Source organism: Oryctolagus cuniculus (genome assembly GCF_964237555.1).
Source record: "Oryctolagus cuniculus chromosome 16 unlocalized genomic scaffold, mOryCun1.1 SUPER_16_unloc_1, whole genome shotgun sequence".
In the NCBI taxonomy this organism is placed as follows: Eukaryota; Metazoa; Chordata; class Mammalia; order Lagomorpha; family Leporidae; genus Oryctolagus; species Oryctolagus cuniculus.
The window spans coordinates 1820574-1840775 of NW_027208201.1; the positions used below are offsets into that span (position 1 = coordinate 1820574).

General features: G+C 38.8%; 1 protein-coding gene across 1 annotated transcript; it reads right to left on the bottom strand.

Annotated features, from left to right (window-relative positions):
• Positions 1-280: 280 nt before the first annotated feature.
• Positions 281-17102, bottom strand: LOC100347108 (vomeronasal type-2 receptor 116-like). Its single transcript, XM_070067588.1, has 7 exons — positions 17067-17102; positions 11237-11400; positions 7832-8117; positions 6906-7712; positions 5981-6208; positions 5513-5636; positions 281-1215 (listed from the first exon to the last, which is right to left on the bottom strand). The coding sequence occupies exons 1-7, from the start codon at positions 17100-17102 to the stop codon at positions 281-283; spliced, it is 2580 nt and encodes an 859-aa protein (XP_069923689.1).
• Positions 17103-20202: the final 3100 nt, after the last annotated feature.

Consider the following 20202-nt stretch of genomic DNA (forward strand, 5'->3'; position numbering starts at 1 on the left):
TGGCCTAAGATGCTGACACTCCAATGGACAACTGAAATGATCTTGCTTTGGATGAACCAGCACTGGGCCACAGCAGATATATTCAGTATCTATCACCAGATGGAAGGTTGCTAAAACTCTCCCTTTCTTTTCTGTGAATTGGTGCATCAGAACAAAAACATTTTAAGAGAAGCATAAACTGTTCATAAGAAGGTTACACTCTGCAAGTTATTTTATAACATCACAATGCAAAATCGGTTTTATAAATCTTAGTCTCTAACAACTGAAAACTGTGAGAACATTAAGAGCTAAACCTGAGAACATCTGTTTCCTTGGAAACTATTCTGTCTCTTAATCCTTTCAAAGCATTCTTCTCAGGTCTTAGGAGAATAATGTAGCACTTGGGGACAAAGATGCAGCCTAGGAGACCTGCACCAGAGGCCAAGATGGAGAAGACCTCCACAGCCACCATGACCTTCCCCTTGGTGCTGTGGTAGACAGGCAGGAAGGTCACCCAGACACTGCAGAACACCAGCATGCTGAATGTCAGGAATTTGGCTTCATTGAACTTGTCAGGCAGATTCCTGGCTAGGAAAGCCACAGTGAAGCTTGCCAAGGCCAAGGAACCCAGGTAGCCCAGGACACAGTAGAAGGCAGTGACAGAGCCCTTGTTGCACACCAGGATGATGTGCCCATGCTCAGAGTAGGCATCTGTGTCAATAAAGGGAGGAGAAGTCCCAAGCCAGATGGCACAGAGAGCCAGCTGGATCAGGGAGCAGATGGGAATAATGGAGTTAGGTACCCCTGAGAGCAACCAGTGTCTCAGCCTTCCCCCTGGGGCAGTGAACTTGAAGGCCAGAAGCACAGTGATAGTTTTGGCCAGGACAGTGGAAACAGCCATGGTGAACACCACTCCAAACGTGGTCTGCTGGAAGACACAGATTGTTGTGTTGGGACGACCAATGAACACTAAGGAGCAGAGGAAGCAGAAGATGAGGGCAATGAGCAGGATATAGCTGAGACAACGATTGTTGGCCTTGACTATGGGAGTGTCTCGGTGCTTCACAAAGACCCCAAGAACCACAGCGGTGAGGAGAGAGAAGCACAGAGCTGTGCAGACCAGGGTCATCCCCAGGGGCTCTTCAAAAGACAAAAAAGTCACTTTTTTGTAGAAGCACTGGTCTCGCTCTGTGTTGGCATACTGAAGATCTGGACAGTTCACACATTGGTCCATATCTGGTGAGAAATGTACAGTAACGTCATCCCAAGTTCAGTTATTCCTGATTCACAAGTACATTCTAGAATACCCAACATAGCTAGTTTAGGCAAATAGTCCTTATTTAATGTGGAAAGCAGCATCTAAAATGACATACAAAATTACTGGCAATTATTTATGTTCATCTTCCTCATGTTAGCCAGAGTTAACACTTTGTCTTTCTAAGTACCGTTCATAATGATGAGTACATTCTCTTTTTCTCCTAACCAAGCCCTAAGGGCTACTCTTTGAACCTATTCATGGTGCTTTAAAAACATACCTTAGCCTATGTTATTTTAACAAGACAAATTCATTCTTCATTATTACTTTGGATTGGGAACTGATGATCAAGATGCCAGAGGTTTGCATGTGTGGTGAGGGCTACTCTGCCCTTATACAGGGCACATTCTGCTGCATGCTCACTTTGACAAGAGCAAGCAGCAGCCCTCAGTTTTTAAGTTTTTATTTAATGATTGCATTTTTCATACATTCACCTTTAGGAATATAGGGGTTCTTTTCCCTATACCCACCCTCCCACTCCCACTCCCATCACACCTCCTTCTTCCTCTTCCTCTACCATCTCCTTCTTCATTATGGTTCATTTTTAGTTTGATTTTAAATACAGAGGACCAACTCCATGTTAAGCATAGATTTCAACAGTTTGTATCCACACACACAGACCACATATAGGGCACAGTTTGGGGACAAATTTTGCAGTTGATTCTCATAGTACAACTCATTAGGGACAGAGGTCCTACATGGGGACTAAGTAAACAGTGACCTCTGTTGTTACTTTAACAATTAACATGTTTATGTATGCATGATGTCAGTGATCACCTGAGGCTCTTGCCATGACCTGCCAAGGCAATGGGAGCCTTTTGTGACCAGAGGCTCCATCGGTATTTGGACAGGGCCATATGCAAAGTAGTTGCTCTCTCCTCTCTTCAGAGAAGAGTACATCCCTTTTTGATGACCTTTCCTTTCAACAGAGGTCTCAAGAGATCCTCCATGTAGTCTATTTTTTGCTGCAGAGTCATGGATTTCCATGCCTGAAATGAGCCCTTCTTTTAATGGTGTTATTTCCTCTGTACTCTCATGGCCTATTCAACCACCCAATGGTTGCAGTCTTTGTTTTAATGAGTACTCATTTATTTATAATTTACATGAAAGTCAGAGTTTCAGAAGGAAGAGGAGAAGCAGAATGGAGAGAGAGAGAGAAAGAAGGAGAGGAGGACAGGGAGAAAGAGACAGGGAGAAAGGGAAAGAGGTAAAAAGAGGAGGGGAGAGATCTTACACCCAAAAGACATTAATAGCTGGACCTCATCTGTTTTGAAGCCAGTAACTGGGAGCGTCTTCTGGGCTTCCTTTATTGGTGTGAGCTCTGAAACTTGGGCCATCTTCTGCTGCTTTTCCAAGCATCAGGAGAGAGCTGCATTAGAAGTGAAGCAGCTGGGACTGAAACTGCTGACCAACAGGGATGCTACCATCCCAGCCAGAGGCTTAACCTACTATACCACAGCACTGGCCCTAGGTTCCCACTCTTAATATCATGGACTTGGAGATATACTTTGTGAATTTGGGTTGCACAGAAATCACCTAGCAATCTCACTAAAACATATCTCTTTAAGGTAGAATCTGAATTATGTCATGATAGGGGAAAGCACTGATTGACAAACCACCATTAGAAGGCAAATGGTCAGGTTCTAGAGAAACACAAAAGAGCTGTACACTTGATACCAGCTGGATTAGTTGCCACCCTTGAACATTTTCATCAAAGAACACACTAGGATGCTGCCTGTAATCAAAGTCAGTCTGTAGATCACCTTGAAACTTACTGGCATATTTCCACTTTCCTGTCTTTTTATCCTTAAACATGAATTTTCTCTCCAGCTCTGTCTGTATCCTCTTGTTTTCAATATATTGCTCCATTGATGACTGATGTCTCAACTTGCATATTTCTTCCAATATTTAGTTAGTCTTACCTTTGGATATTTCATACTTTTGAGACATTACATGTGCCATCTTTCATAGGTTTGTTTTCCAGAATTGGTAAGGAAAAGTAACTGCTTTGTCCAATTTGGTATACCAGCACTACTTAATTCAATTACCGATTCACTGATTTCAATACACCATCCCAATATCACTTTAAATGATGCCACTTTTATATCTTCCTTTTCATTAAGTTGAATGTCATTCTTTTTTGACAATATGCATGGAGCCAAACCTCCTGTGTAATTTTCTGTAGAAGTTGCATTCTTTCATCAACTTTGTATCCAAACTTCAGCTGTAATTTCCATGTTTTGTAGTATTCTAAAATTCACTTTAGGATTGAAAGCTAATCCTACTTTTTGTCATGTTTGAGTGGTTTTGTTCTTTGTTTACAATTCATAGATCACTTAGATTTTATTAACTATTTTTCTTCAGTTATGCTAATTATTATTACATTTTTATGTACTATAAACTGAATTAGACTTTATGAAACTCTTTGGGCAAGATGTATCCTATTTAAAAAATACTGTTGGATTTACATTGTTTGAGATTTCAAATGTATGAATTTATTTCAAGAATAGTGTCTTACAATTTCATTCTGCTGAAATATCTGGCAGTATTTGATCCATCAACTTGAGACGTTCCCATAGAAGAAACAGAATTTTTATATTTTCCTTTTCTCTATAGGAGTTGAGAAAGGAGTTCATATGAAAATTGTTTATCACAATTCAAGTATTGGGAATTATTTTAATAACTGTGAGTATATTTGGATTTTTCAAATATTGCTCAACATATTTCATAATATTTCTATCTGGAAATATCTGAATTTCTTCTATATTTTTCAATGTATCAGAATTAAATGATTAATAAGCTCTAATATTAGTATTTTTATATTTAAATAGACATCTTCAGTTCTCTTTGTGTATAGACACACATACACACACACACACACACACAGAGTAATCTTATTGTTCACACTGTTCCATCGTGCTGCTATCCATAAATCTTTCTTGTTTATGATCACAAACTTTAAATTTTTCCAATGTTTACTTACTTCAGTTTCCTTATAATGTCCACATTTTACCTTCAAGGGCTTGTACTGAATTTGCAGTCTTTGACCTACCTTGGTATGCATACTTATTTTTTAAAGACAGAGTTACAGAGAGAGGTAGAGACAGAGTGAGGTCTTCCACCTGCTGGTTCACTCCCCAGATGGTTGCAGTAGTAGAGCTGTGCTGACCTGAAGACAGGAGATTCTTCAGAGTCTCTCATGTGTGTGCATTGACCCAAGGACATGGGCCATCTTCTACTGCTATCCCAGGCCACAGCAGAGAGCTGGATCAGAAGAGGAGCAGCTGGAACTAGAACAGGCACCCATATGGGATGCTGGTGCTTCAGACCAGGGCTTAAGCCCACTGTGCCACAGTGCCAGGTCCACTATGCATACTTATTACCGTGTATGTCAGCTTGTGTTCTTTTGATGTAAATTTTATAAATGTGTGTACATATGTAAGAATAAGAAGCTTCTTGAATATTTATATTTTGAGCAGCAATGACTTTTGTCAAAGGCTAGTTTAGCCCCATTTATGATATTTGATATGTATTACACTCAGGATGATATGCTGTATGATTTCTAAGATAGTTTTTCATATAACACAGTTTGTTTAGAGTTGCACTTTCTCACTCCAAGCATGCTACACTTGAATTTGGTGACAGCATTTTTACTTATACAAGCACAAAGAACTCAGACATGAGTTTTCCTATACTGAATTAGCACATACATCACACTACTCCCATGGAGTGTACTCTGTTGCCAGAACCCTTCATTATCAATAATAAGTTTCAAAAAAATAGAATGATACTAAATATATGGTACAAATAACTACTCATACAACACAAGCAAAAACTGGAAAATCTATATGATACATGTGATAGTATAGTTCTGATTCATGCAATAAATCTTAGCAATGCCACACTGTATTATGGGGTGATTATTCTCCAATCTTGGTTTCTATTCATTTTTTACCATATGCATATCATCCTGAACTCCAACATGGTCAGCATTTCAGAGACATTCAGTCTTTTATATGCTTTCAAAAATAATACAGAGAATGTATTTTGGAAAGTTTTATCCTTCTGTGGATTATTATTGATTATAGGGATTAATTTCTACCTGAAGGTGGGAAGAGTATTCTCAGAAGTCATATTCCTCCTCTTTTTCTTTGCATGGATAAGTTGACAATTTAAGAAACAGGTGGTAACTTCTCCAAGAGGCAGGCACTGACTTACCTGTCTGATTGGAAATCTCATTCTCAGGACAAGGTGTGCAATCAAAACAACAGGCAGGCTTTCCCTCAAGAGGGGTTTTCCTGAATCCAGGGCTGCAACTCACACTGCATACCGAGCGTGGAGTCTGAGAAAAATCAGATGAGTGTTGGTCATAGTTCAGACTATAACTTAAGTTCCAAGTAAAGGGTTTTCAAGTCCTGCAAACTTATTCACTTAAACTGTAAACACCTGTTTCTGACACAATGACAACATTCAATTTGATTTTCTTAAATAGATTCAAAAGACGTGGTGGAAAATGTGTGTGTACTGTCCATCCTCAGCCACTAAAAACATAAGAAAGTATTTGGATTGGAAGGGGAGTGGTTTAATGTCTCTAAGTGTCTTTTTAATAAGCCATACTGCACATACTCCCTTAGCAGTTGGGGGGTAACAATGTGTCATATGAACCTTATGATCAGTCCAACTTACCTCTGTAATTCCTGTGGCCCACTCTATCAAATTCTCAGAGAGAGACAACTGTTCACTCTGCGAAACATATGGGGAAAACCGTCCTACTTTAACCTTACGTCCAAAACCATATGGAAAATTCCAAAAGTTGAGAATGTCGTATTCAGCTTCCAAATTTCTCTTGTGATTCAAATTCACTAGGTCACCAGCTGGATTGGTAAACTGGAGGTTCTTCAGAAATGTGTGCAACTGAAAAAATGCATCATATTCTCATGAAGACTGCCCAAGCAATAACACATGAAACCCAGGTTAGAGAAAGCCTCTCTTTGTCTATAATCACAAATAAACAATAGAACCTGTTTAGGGTTAACCCAATGAATTGAAGTAAAAAAAATAAACCTGATGAGAGAGAACTACATCAAGGTAAGTATGATTTCACTCATTTTTCTACAACAACAAGGGGAGTCAAAAATATCTAGCTGTGAGATTCAGACCATTTCGAACAGTGCAGTACAAGCTACCAACACTCATTTTCTCACTGTACCTAGCACAACTATCTGTAATAAAGTTACTAGAATAAAGAACTGTGCAAATTATATGAGATCCCTTTTGTTCATTGTAGATGAACATCCTCAGCAACATTTGGACCTGAAAATAATTACCGTACTGCTGAAGTTGAAAATGGAATAATACAGTCTACGTATTTCACATGTCAAATTTAAATTGATAGAATTGGAGAATATTTTTAAGTCACAGCATTGATGCTTATCCAAATTACCTTCCCACTTTTCCTTGGAGCCCTTTTGCTAATGACAAATTACAGGCAGAGGCTCATTTTTATCTTGTGTTTTGGAGAAAGGTTCCCAAGCTACTTGGATTGAACACCTGCAGAAGCTCTTAAGGGGATCACTTTAGGAGTACATGTCAACAATGGAAACCAAGTTACCTGCCAGGGAGAAAGTGCTACCTTTATCCCATTGTTCACTGGCTGCATTTCTACCTCTTGTAGAAGCATCTCATGTATGCTGTGGGCCACAGCATACACAGCATTGTATATGTTGTAACTCCCATCACTCATGGTCATATCAAAATGATGTGGAGGCAATGATTCCAAGGAGGCATTCAGTGGACAGTTCTGCAAAGTTTTACAGGATGCCCCAGTAACTGAGCAATTAAAAGCCAGTGACCAGAATCTGGAGAGGATAGAGTCTTCTGGGTACTTGGAAGGATTAGCTGTCTGAAGAAAGTTTTTGAAACCAGAGATCTCACTATGGTGGTGTGAAAAAATGAGGGTCCCATGGAATGAGTGGAGCAGGAAAGGTTTCTCAGAACTGGCAAAATCCCATTGTGAGGTGGTGACCCAGACTTTCCACATCATTAACTCCCTCCATGAATGAAAGCTGGTGCCTATGAGTGACTCAGTGACACAGAAAAGAGTCACCACATTTGCTGATGATTTTAGGATCTGAATTTGAGCACTATTTTTGTATGAAATTTGGGACTCTACAGTGGCTGGGATCAATTCCACAAAGTCTACACAGATGCCATTCTTCTGCAACTCTACTTTCAAATCAGTCATAAACTTAATACCTTTTGGGAGGTCTGAGATGGCCAAACCCACCCAGGTCCACCCAAAATGGAGCATCAAGGAGGCCATGCCACGGGCCAGAGAAGTGTCTTTGGGTGCCAACTGATAGAGGGAAGGGAACTGACCACTGTCACTCAGAAGAGGTTCAAAAGGTCCAAGAGTCAGCTAAGGTAAAAGGCAAGAAATCTGTGTAAGGTTATTGTTGTAGTGTAAAATACTATTCCTGAAAACGTTAAGCAGATATTGGAAGTGTCAGATTTAAGATATTTCATTTACACACTCACCTGTGGAATTTTGTAGAGTTCCAGCAGGGTACCCATTTGGACAGCAGTGCTGCTTTCTGAAATTACAGCAACAGACTTGCTCTGTTTCCTACATGTGTAATTAGGAATGTGCTTTTCCAGTCCCGCAAGCCAGATGAAGGGGTTCTCCATCACAGTCATAAGAGTGTGCATGACATTATAGAGACCAAATCCCAAGGTCATGTTGGGTAAAAGATGGGGGTTTTTGTTGATCTCCTCAATAGCGAAAACCAAGGCCAGAGCATACTGGTAGTTTTTGGACTGAAACCTGCATGAAATGCACAAGGATCTTTAAGGGAAAAGCCTCCAATCCAAATTATCATCAATTCTGTGATTACTCTGACTGATGGATTGGTCATGGCTAAAAATTCATATGTTCTAATCCGTATGTGTAGATTTGCTGAGTACAGAGTGTGAACTGTTGTAATTGTAGGACACATGTCCTCACTAGAACCAAAGCTGCTACCAACTTTTACTGGTTTCCTAGCCTAAATGATTCTGAAAAATTAGATCTGCTTTTGCATCATAATGTCTTGGGTATGTTATCACATGGTTGTCCATGCAGCCAAAGAACATGATCTTATTTTTGGATGCATACCTCATCAATTTAAATCATCACTGGCAACAGCTACCTCTTCTAAGTGTTTGTATTTGATATATAAAGTAAATACTACAACAGGCTCTGGAATGCCCTCTCTAAAGTTCATGCCCAGCTAGAAGTACACTCCAGTTCTCAAAGAAAGCATGACGAGGAAAGTCACATCATCTTCAATACTGCCTCTAAATGTTTCCTACATCCACAAACTACAATGATTCTTCATCTTACCACATCATTAAGTGCTTTTTGAAATAGCAGTCATACAATCATAAGGCTGCAGGTTGTAATGGGAAGAGAATATCTCACTTGAAGGCTATGTGATTGAAAAGAAGGATGATGTCAGAGCACTGATAATGGTAGATGGGAGTCTGTAATTGATCCTGAAAAATCTCTTCCCCATTAAACTTATCCATCAACCTCCATCACAAGCCATGAAAATGAAATCATATTCAGAGCTTGAAAGAAGGGAAATAGTGAAAAGGGAGGAGCACTTTAGAGAAGCTGGAAACACTCCCTGGGTGAACATGAATCACTGGGCTATGAGGCACCTGATGGTTTTCAATTAAGCCAGTCATGCATTTAGAACACTAAACATATGTTAAAGTAAATCACTATGAGTGGTATCAGTATTTACTCCAAACAGGCCTTCTTCACTCAAGTTTTCTTACAATATTGAATATAAATAGCCTTCCATGTGAAGGAAATGATGCATTTCTACTTTTCATTATGAGTGATATCAGTATTTACTCCAAACAGGCCTTCTTCACTCAAGTTTTCCTACAATTTTGAATATAAATAGTCTTCCATGCAAAGAAAATGATGCATTTCTACTTTCTAGGATCTGACATTTCACTAAGAATGCAAATGAGGAGCCCCTTGTATTTATTTCTGATGTCCTGTGTGTTAATTCCTCATGAATAGACTAGGTCATGCACACTGCTTGTTAAGGGTCACTGTGTGTTCCAGAGGAAGTGACAGTTTTTCAGTTCTTGGTTCTTGCTGTAACATAGTATGTATATATGTATGCATATTATATACGTATTCTCTATATATATTTAAGTATAGGTATACTATAACCATGCATACAGTAGCTATATATATATATATATATATAGTGTTTTATGTATATATAGTTTCTATGCATATTTGTTATCCAAATACGTCATTCATACTTTGTAGAATCATGAAATTTGAAAATCATTGCTATGAATCAAATAAAATTCAGTTTTGTATTTCATATATCTGTTTCTCTCCTCATTACTATGACACTTCCATTGTTCTGCATCCTCTCATTTCTTTCTCCAGCTGCTGCCTTGTACCAAAATGCCTAGACGGCTCTCGGACACGCTGGAATTTGTAAGAGTTTATCTCTTTTATGCTGTGTTCTTTATCTCTAAAAACAGTTTATCAGTAACTGTTGTATATTCTAAAGTTGGTGAATCTAACATTGGAAGGTATAGCGCCTAAATCTATTGACAGTTCAGTATTTCTTATTTTTCCAAGAATCATCAACACAGATATTTTCCCTGGGTTTATTAAGATTTGATTATGATCTCCAGTTTGCATGGCATACATCTTGGAGGAACTTGAGCTCTATTCATAGCCTCTATTCCTACTACTGGAAATTCACTATCTCCTGGTCTCCGTCACTAAGGGTACACTTAAATGATGTGCTGCATGCATAACCATGGAGAATACTACTACTAATGAATAAATATTTCATGAATTGGATGCCATGTGCACATATCAAATTAGGTGAATTTATAAAAATCAATGTGAAGTGAGTAATATTGTTCTACCAATCTAGTATCCATTAGATTTTTTCTGCAGAGATCTTTGGATAAATGCCTAAAATACTTCATCAGTTGCATCACCTTGGTGGCACCAACTATACTTCTCAAATCCATTGGCTTTAATGATACTGAAATGATCTATGTCCTAATACCTACCTTCTATCAAAGTTCTATGCAGCTGCAACCTACTTCCTGTAGCCTTACAGTAGAAACCAATTAGAAAATTGGCACCTTCATAAACAGGTTTGAAGAAAACACTTCCGCTGTCCTACAAGATACTATATTCTGTAGGCATGAAATTTATATATGCTATACATGTATATGAAACATTTATATTTAGCTACAAATAAAGTATCTTTAAGAGGGGCAGAAACAGAATAATCCCCCTTAAGAAATCTATTTTGCCCAGAAGAGGCAGAATCAGAGAAACACTGTAAATGTATTAGATTACAACCATTGAAATTCTTATGGGTATATTCATCAGTAAAATATAATTATTATATTTGTGCAAAGCTGTTGCCCTGAGATTACTTTTATATAGAAAAAAATTTTATGAATCTTTTCTCCTTTACAACTGTAGAAGAAATGAAGTGTTCTCATGGCCCCAAATCTAGTATGTAGCAGAAAAGAGTGTGAGCACATGTGGAAGAGCTCATGTAACTCAGTTCATTCATTTCAGCGCATGGGTTCTGTAAGAATCTGCTACTGAGGCACAATAGGCCCCTGAGCTGATGAAAGCAGACAGGGAAGGATAGGAGGATACTGACCAGATTCTGGTTCCCCCTCTGATGAGATAACATTTCCCGAACCATCCATGGTGCCATGCAGAAAGAAATGTCTGCTTCATGCCCCAAATCAATTACCAGCAGTTTTTAGGAGGGACAGAAGATGGACAGGGCAGGGATACAGAACATATTTGCCTATAAAATTGCAGACCCAATAACAAGTAGCTAATATGTAAATAAATGGAAAATGATTATGGCAAGGAGAACTTACCATCTGAATCTGCGATATTTGCTGAAGCTCTTCATGATTATGGGAACCTCATATGTGTAAATGTGTAAAAAAGCAGCAATCTCAATATCTCCATCCTTGTAAAATCTCTGTTCCATCTGGGAATAGCAGTCGGTACTATCCTGACAAGTCACAAGGGGAAACAGCTGCAGAAAGAGCAACAGAAAAATCAAAGGAAACATCTGTGAAAAACCCTATGATACAAGAGCAGTGGAACATGCAGGGTCATGCAGGTGGATACACAGTGTGTGTGTGTGTGTGTGTGTGTTTGTGTGTGTGTGTGTGATTGCTTGAAACAAGCCACTTTAATACTGCTCCATCTGACCTCTTTCCACCAGCTGTCCACTCATCCATGGGGAAATCTGATACTTTTCTGCCCTGAGGTTCTGCAGTTCAGGTCTTCTGTCCTGGTGGAAAACACAAGAAGAAAAACATGTTGTGAATCATCCTCTTCACCCAGGTGCCAGGATTTCCTCCAAGTCCATGGATACAAAGACTCAAGGGAGAAACTTCTGCTAGTTACATTTGGTCCAAGGGCTTTGTCAATAAACCACTCCATGAACCTTTGGGAATTATGTACCAGGATTGCATCAGAGGGCATGAAGGGAGGCATCAGGTGAGGCTTTCAGTAAGCTTTCAGACCAGAAATCTCCAGTGTCACACACTACAATGACTCAAAGTGCAACAGGGCAGCCTCCCTCAACCTGTGTTCTGGGCAGCCACAAATCACTTTGATAGCACATGGACCCCAAACCAATCCTGTTTACAGAGATACCCACTAGGACATGTGGTTTTCAATCACTATGCAACCAGTAATCAGCCTGAATTCAGATATGTCCATTCTGCATTTCTAATCACTTCATCTTTAGTTGTAAAACATAAAAAAACTTCCATGTTGCTGTTAACCAAGGTAATCCCATGATGATCTGTTTTTGCACCTACAACCTTGGTTGATACTCTCATGAGAACCTGGGATTATTTGAGTACTTATTTATAGCTTTTAACTCTAGGCAGAGAATACCAGCTGGAAGTCACCTCTTTATTCCCACCACCACAAACACCAAGGTCAGGATCATGCCTGCAGACACTTGTACGTCTTGAATGCAAGTGACTTTCAGGATGCTTATGTAGGACACCACCAGTGCAGCTAGGTACTATTAATCCTTTGCCAAACCACAGACTGCACAACACAGGAGTGAACAAAATGGATACCATGTCCTATAGGCAATAATGAGGATCAACACTGACTAATCATTTGTGCTTGTATACCTGTGTGAGGTATTGCCAATGGAGTAAATCTAATAAGGGGGGTAGAGAGGGCATATATGAGAACTCTATTTTTCTACTCAAAAGTTTTCTAAACTCAAATTACTGTAAATGTGGTGCCTAATATTTTAAGGCAAACACATTTTTCATTGCTTAGCCACTGCTCTGATGCCATTAGGGAGATTTTGATTAGGGGTACATGCAAAGTGAGATGCAGTATAGGAACAAAATACCAAACAGAATTCAGTGACTTGCCTAAAAATGAAAATATAATTTCTTGACGAGTTAAACTTATTACTGATACATTGATGAAGCTTGTTTTCTATTCAGTTATACAAGAAAAATAAATCTAAATCAGAGAACAAGCATCCACTGTTCTCTCTAATGTGTAGGAAATAAAAATAGAGTCAATCTGAATGCACTTGATTCACTGAAAAGAGATTGGGAATGGAGAGGATGAACTCCATGCAATGAGGAGGCTTCAGGAAATCCATGGAAAATGTGTGTTATGAAACAGTTATGGATGAATTTTTAAAAATTGGCATCCAGATATATTCAATATTTTTGCTTAAGTGTTTCCTTCATATTTAACATTTTCATCTTCTATATCCTTAATGCCGCATTTGACATTTTTATAGTTTGTGATGAATGCTTCAATTTTAGAACTCCAGACTTATTTCAGGGAAATATATATTCTAATTGCATAAACTTATATGGAATCTGAGATAATACATTTATGTCAAATTGAACTTTAGCAACATCATAAAAGTTGATAATGTTTTTTTCTATTTGAGACTTCTAATAATTTATATTGAAGTCCAATATCATGTAGGTTACTACAAAGCAATTTCCAAAAACAAAAATATGTGGACATTTGAGTGGGTAGGTACAGAGTTCTCTGTGTGTACAGGGAACACACACACACATGAACTTTCACTCATTCCACATCGAGAACACTGTCTCCAATGGACTATCCTGGACTATCTTCTCAGGCTCAATACACTTCAAATCAAAAGTAGAAATTGCTATAAGTACATTGTAGCATTAATGTCATAGCAAGCAGTAAGGGAAACTAACAAAATCCACAATACAGAGATGAGCTGGCATGTCAGCACTCACTGTATCATTTCTCAGTAACTCCAAATTAGCTGTGCTGGTATGCAAAGTCTACAACACGGCATTTTTAACCATTTTGAATTATGTCCCAGACAAAAATCCCCACATCATCCATCTTCTAGCCATGCTTAATCTGATGCAGCTCCTCTGAAAATAACAGAACATGACAGTTTGCTAGTTTTGCCATTTCTGGTAATCTATCAGGAATCTGTTTCCACCACTATCCATCTAACCTAGGAAAAATACTGCTGATTACTGAAGAGAGACCAAGATGGCTGAATGAGAAGGACATACTGTTATAATCTAGGAGGAGATATAAAAGTAAAAGTGGAAGAAACACATTCTCATGGGATAGTTAGAGAGAAAACCACAGTGGAAATTCTATGGAAGGAAGAAGAATGCTGTGGATCAGTGTGGAAGGTGCAGACATGGAATATGTTCAAGGACACAACAGACAATCCCAGCAGCCAAGAGCCAGAGAAAGCAACAGTGTTGGAGAGGGAGGGGAGATCAGACTGCAGTGCCTGAGCCACTGGTTATGTAATTGGAGGGAGAGATTTCAAGAGTCAACCACCTGAGAGAAACTTGGAGAATATGGCTACATATCCTTCCAGATACATGTTTCCAACATACAAATTAAAAAAACAGAAGGGACAGTACAAATATCATTGAAACTGCATAGAGGAATTGAACAGACATTCCTGCACAAATAGAAGAGCCAAAGGCCTTACCAAGGGTGCTAAACATTAGTAAACTTGTAATACTATTCAAAATCACACTGAGATATCACCTCACATCTGCTCGATTGGCTACAATAATTTTTGTTTTAAAGATTTTGTTTGAATGGAAGATTGAGAGAGTGAATGTGAGTGATACAGTCAGAAAGAGAGAGAGAGAGAGAGAGAGAGAGAGAGAGAGAGAGTATCTTCCATCCCATGGTTCACTCTCCAAAGGCCAAAACAGCTGGAGCTGAGCTGATGCAAAGACAGGAGGCAGGGGCTTCTTCAGGTCTCCAAATAGCTGCAAAGGACCAAAGACTTGGGCCATCTTCCACTGCTTTCCCTGGCCAGGAAGGGCACATGGATCCTTAGGGATCTTTGGTAAATGTCTCCAACCATGATTATTATAAACTCCAAACCTAGAACTACTAGAGACTGAATGTTTTGTGCAAATATGTGGAGGTTGAAAGACTGCTCTGTAGCATGATCATAGTTGATGAGGTCTTTGGGTGGAAATAGCAATTTTTTATGGCTTACCTAGCTCTTTCTTGCAATTTTCAATATGAGACTGCAGAGAGAGTTTGTTACATCTCTCTAACAGGTGAAGACTGTAAGAAGAGGAAAGGAAAACTATCTTTAGTGGAGGCAGGAAACGTGTCTTGGACAAACACCAACACCAACCTCATGTATATTGATCCTGGTCTTACCAGCCTCAGCAATTCTAAAAAATAAATTCCTTTTGTTAAGTCACAAAGTCATGGTATGTTGTTAAATGGAAACTAGATGACTAACACAACGAGTCAATTGCAATGAACACTAGTTACTCTCATTTATGTCAACAGATGGCTCTCCCAAGTCCTTGGATTTCGTATTTGTAGCAAATGCCAGAACAGGCTCTGGAATGTTCTGTCTAAATTACATGTACCACAAGGAAGAGAAACTGATTTTCAAAGGAAAGCAAAATGAACTAAATACAAATCAATCTTGCTGAATTTTGCACATGTTCCATCATGGACCAAAAATGGTTATTTATATTAGCACATCATTAAATGACTCCTCGAACAGCATCATCATGAACATGACTTTTTGCAAGGTCTTGGGAAAGAATAACTCATCTGAGGGCTATGTGGCTAGCAGAGATAGGATATCTAAGTGTGGAGCATGGTGGAGTACAAGGCTTGGCATTTATAACTGTTAAGCCTCCTCCTTTTCAAAACTGGGCATTAGCTCCCACCCCAAATCAGGAAACTAATTCAAATTCAAAGCCTGAATGAAGGAGAATCTTAAATGCAGAACATTTAGAAGATGTCAGAATCACTGGGGGGACTTCAAGTACTGTAGATCAAAAGGCACTGCACCTAGTGAAGCTGAATGGCTGCCATCTAGTTTTCTATGGAAATCTGAAAAGTATGTTCATATAAATAATGACTATTCATAGCACTTCTAACTCCAAATAGGTCTTATTCTCTGAATCTTAACTCAAGACTTGCATGCAGATTGACTTGCAGGTAAAGAAAAACATCGTGTATTTCTACAGGCACTGACACAAAACTTCCCCAAGGTTAGAACACAGGTGCCCTTTGTGTTTCAAGTGTCCTGAGTATTCAGTCATGATGAACAGTCTGTTTCATGTGGACATGCTCGTATGTTCTGACCAGAAGAGGTATCTTTCAATTGTTGGGCACAGGATTTTATATGTTTCCAACATTAAAAAATTGTAAACTTGACTTTTCAAGTATCTCTTTATTATCTATGTTGCTTTCTGGGTGAGATAAGTGGAAAATTGCCATTCTAAGCAAAAATATATTTTCTGATCTGTATTTAGTCTTTCTCTTTGTCATTCTTCCAGTTTTCCTCTAATTGCTCTGTCCTCTTCATCTCCTCCTCCTCTTCTCTAGAAAGCTGTATATGATCTCTGCCAAACAGGTTTTTGCTGAGAGTTTGCAAGTGGATACGATATATCATTCCATCCTTTATCTCTTCGAACAGGTCATCAGTGGTAAGAAGAGATTCTGACACTGGGAAATCTAACAGTTGGGGGTTTAGTGGCTAAAGCAGTTATTTTAAATTTAATATTCTTTTATTCTGCTGTCATCAACAATGTTTATTTTTCCTTCACGTGTCTAATGAGGTTGCTTTATAAGTTGCTTCTTGCATGATTTTTCACTTGTGAGTTGCCTGTGTCCTTATCACAATCTTTTCCTCCACTTAAGAACCATGAGAGTTTCTCCTGGTCACGGGATAATCCCATGTTGAGTGATTTCATTTCCATCTCATGTCTCAGAGTTTATCTGGGATTTCCACATTAAGTTGCCCCAGATGCATAGTGAAATACACATAAATCTTTTCCTTTTAGGATGGCTCTTAGCCTTTGTCTGTTGTTTTGTCTGCAAAAACATTCAACTGTTTGCAATCCATATCTTTCTTCCTGGGGTTTTCTCATCTAGAAAATTTAGGGAAATAATCCAAATCATACTCTTTGAAAGACCTTGATTTGTGTTAAATGAAGAAGGGAAATCTAAAAACACAAGGAAGTAGCATTGGGCAGAGTCTCCCACTCACCACAGGATTCCTGCCTCTGTCTTCTGATGAGAAAACAGTGTGCACAGTGCTGAGGCACCAGACTTTGGCTGAAGATCAATTTGGGGGCATTCATTATGGCAGATGTGTGGATCTCTGCAAACTTCAGGTGTCGCTCTTGAAGAGCTGACCTGAGAGGTTCCACAAGAAGGAGCCCTTAAATCCATCCCGTAACCCTTCAGGTGCATTTACTGCAGTCTTGCAGGCAAGGTCAAATCCATGCTCTGCCTCAGGCACCCTCTAGTGCCTGAGGGCGGTATTGACCCTGACTGAAAGGAAGGGAGACATGGGCATAAGAGCAGCAGACAGCTACAAATCAAGACAGGGTCAACTGAAACATCCAAATATAATGGAAAGGATCTCCATGGGAACGTCAGATGGCCATGCAGAAATAAACACGTGTGTGTACAGGAAGTCTGAAAGACTATTTAGATAAGATAAGAGTCGGTGAACTCGAAAGGCTTTCATAGCCTTGGAAACTCATGACTGGAGCATAGGGAGATTACTGATGCCATAAACAGGAGTGTCAATTTGTAAAGTCAACAACAAGAGTCACTGTGCACTTACTTCTCATGTAGGATCTCTGTCCTTAATGTGCTGTGCATTGAGATTTAATGCTATAACGAGTACTCAAACAATATATTTCACTTTGCGTTTCTATGGGGGTGCAAACTCCTCATGTAGGGTCTCTGTCCTTAATGTGCTCTACATTGAGATTTAATGCTATAACGAGTACTCAAACAGTATTTTTCACTTTGTGTTTCTATGTGGGTACAAACTGTTGAAATCTTACTTAATGTATACTAAACTGATCTTTATATATAGAAAATTGAAAATGAATCTTGATATGAATGGAAGGGGAGAGAGAGCAGGAAAGGGGAGGGTTGCGAGTGGGAGGGAAGTCATGGTGGGGGGAGCCAATGTAATTCATAAGCTATACTTTGGAAATCTATATTCATTAAATAAAAGTTTAAAAAAATGCAAAAAAAGACTATTTAGATAGGAGCAATGGGATTGCAGTAGGTTTCCTTTTCTCTTTATAAATACTTAGATTCATTTGCCTTAAGGATACTATTAAATAATAAAGGATAACTGGCCAATTTCACATTGAACTTAAAAATGAATGCCAATGTGTTTCCTTTTTAATGAAATAAACAAGCCTATCATAAAACAGACAACTCATGAAAAGTAAGTCAGCATAGAATATACTATTCAGATAATACATAAACATATGATCTAACTTTGAATGATAAAAATTATAATCAGATATATTATTGGCACATTAACTCAGGACTTGGTTTTTGCATGCAAAACCTAAGCCGGAAAAAGATGCAGCACTGAAAGAAAATTACAGACCAATATCCCTGATGAACATAGACGCAAATCCTCAATAAAATTCTCGCCAATAGAGTACAACAACACATCAGGAAAATCATCCACCCAGACCAAGTGGGATTCATCCCTGGTATGCAGGGATGGTTCAACATTCGCAAATCAATCAATGTGATTCACCACATTAACAGACTGCAAAAGAAAAACCATATGATTATCTCAATTGATGCAGAGAAAGCATTTGATAAAATTCAACACCCTTTCATGATGAAAACTCTAAGCAAATTGGGTATAGAAGGAACATTCCTCAATATAATCAAAGCAATTTATAAAAAACCCACAGCCAGCATCCTATTGAATGGGGAAAAGTTGGAAGCATTTCCACTGAAATCTGGCACCAGGCAGGGATGCCCACTCTCAGCACTGCTATTTAACATAGTTCTGGAAGTTTTAGCCAGAGCCATCAGACAAGAAAAAGAAATCAAAGGAATACAAATCAAGAAGGAAGAAGTCACACTATCCCTCTTTGCAGACGATATGATTCTGTACTTAGAGGATCCAAAGAACTCTACTAAGAGACTATTGGAACTCATAGAGGAGTTTGGCAAAGTGGCAGGATATAAAATCAATGCACAAAAATCAACAGCCTTTGTATACACAAGCAACGCCATGACTGAGAAAGAACTGCTAAGATCAATCCCATTCACAATAGCTACAAAAACAATCAAATACCTTGGAATAAACTTAACCAAGGACGTTAAAGATCTCTACGATGAGAATTACAAAACCTTAAAGAAATAGAAGAGGATACCAAAAAATGGAAAAATCTTCCATGCTCATGGATTGGAAGAATCAACATCATCAAAATGTCCATTCTCCCAAAAGCAATTTATAGATTCAATGCAATCCCAATCAAGATACCAAAGACATTCTTCACAGATCTAGAAAAAATGATGCTGAAATTCATATGGAGGCACAAGAGACCTCGAATAGCTAAAGCAATCTTGTACAACAAAAACAAAGCCGGAGGCATCACAATACCAGATTTCAGGACATACTACAGGGCAGTTGTAATCAAAACAGCATGGTACTGGTACAGAAACAGATGGATAGACCAATGGAACAGAATTGAAACACCAGAAATCAACCCAAACATCTACAGCCAACTTATATTTAATCAAGGATCTAAAACTAATTCCTGGAGCAAGGGCAGTCTATCCAATAAATGGTGCTGGGAAAACTGGATTTCCATGTGCAGAATCATGAAGCAAGACCCTTACCTTACACCTTACACAAAAATCCACTCAACGTGGATTAAAGACCTAAATCTACGTCCTGACACCATTAAGTTATTAGAGAACATTGGAGAAACCCTTCAAGATATTGGCACAGGCAAAGAATTTCTGGAAAAGACCCGGGAGGCACAGGCAGTCAAAGCCAAAATCAACTATTGGGATTGCATCAAATTGAGAAGTTTCTGTACTGCAAAAGAAACAGTCAGGAGAGTGAAGAGACAACCGACAGAATGGGAAAAAATATTTGCAAAGTATGCAACAGATAAAGGGTTAATAACCAGAATCTACAAAGAGATCAAGAAACTCCACAAAAACAAAACCAACAACCCACTTAAGAGATGGGCCAAGGACTTCAATAGACATTTTTCAAAAGAGGAAATCCAAATGGCCAACAGGCACATGAAAAAATGTTCAAGGTCACTAGCAATCAGGGAAATGCAAATCAAAAGCACAATGAGGTTTCACCTCACCCCGGTTAGAATGGCTCACACACAGAAATCTACCAAAAACAGATGCTGGCGAGGATGTGGGGAAAAAGGGACACTAACCCACTGTTGGTGGGAATGCAAACTGGTCAAGCCACTATGGAAATCAGTCTGGAGATTCCTCGGAAACCTGAATATAACCCTACCATTGGACC

Bases quoted from the DNA above. Each gene is read 5' to 3' on its own strand.
- LOC100347108 (XM_070067588.1), bottom strand. From the start codon at position 17,102: ATGGATTTAAGGGCTCCTTCTTGTGGAACCTCTCAG. The intron at 8,118-11,236 runs GTAAGTTCTCCT...CATTTCATGCAG, and splicing joins AAATATCGCAGATTCAGATG to GTTTCAGTCCAAAAACTACC. The intron at 1,216-5,512 runs GTAAGTCAGTGC...ATTTCTCACCAG, and splicing joins TGAGATTTCCAATCAGACAG to ATATGGACCAATGTGTGAAC.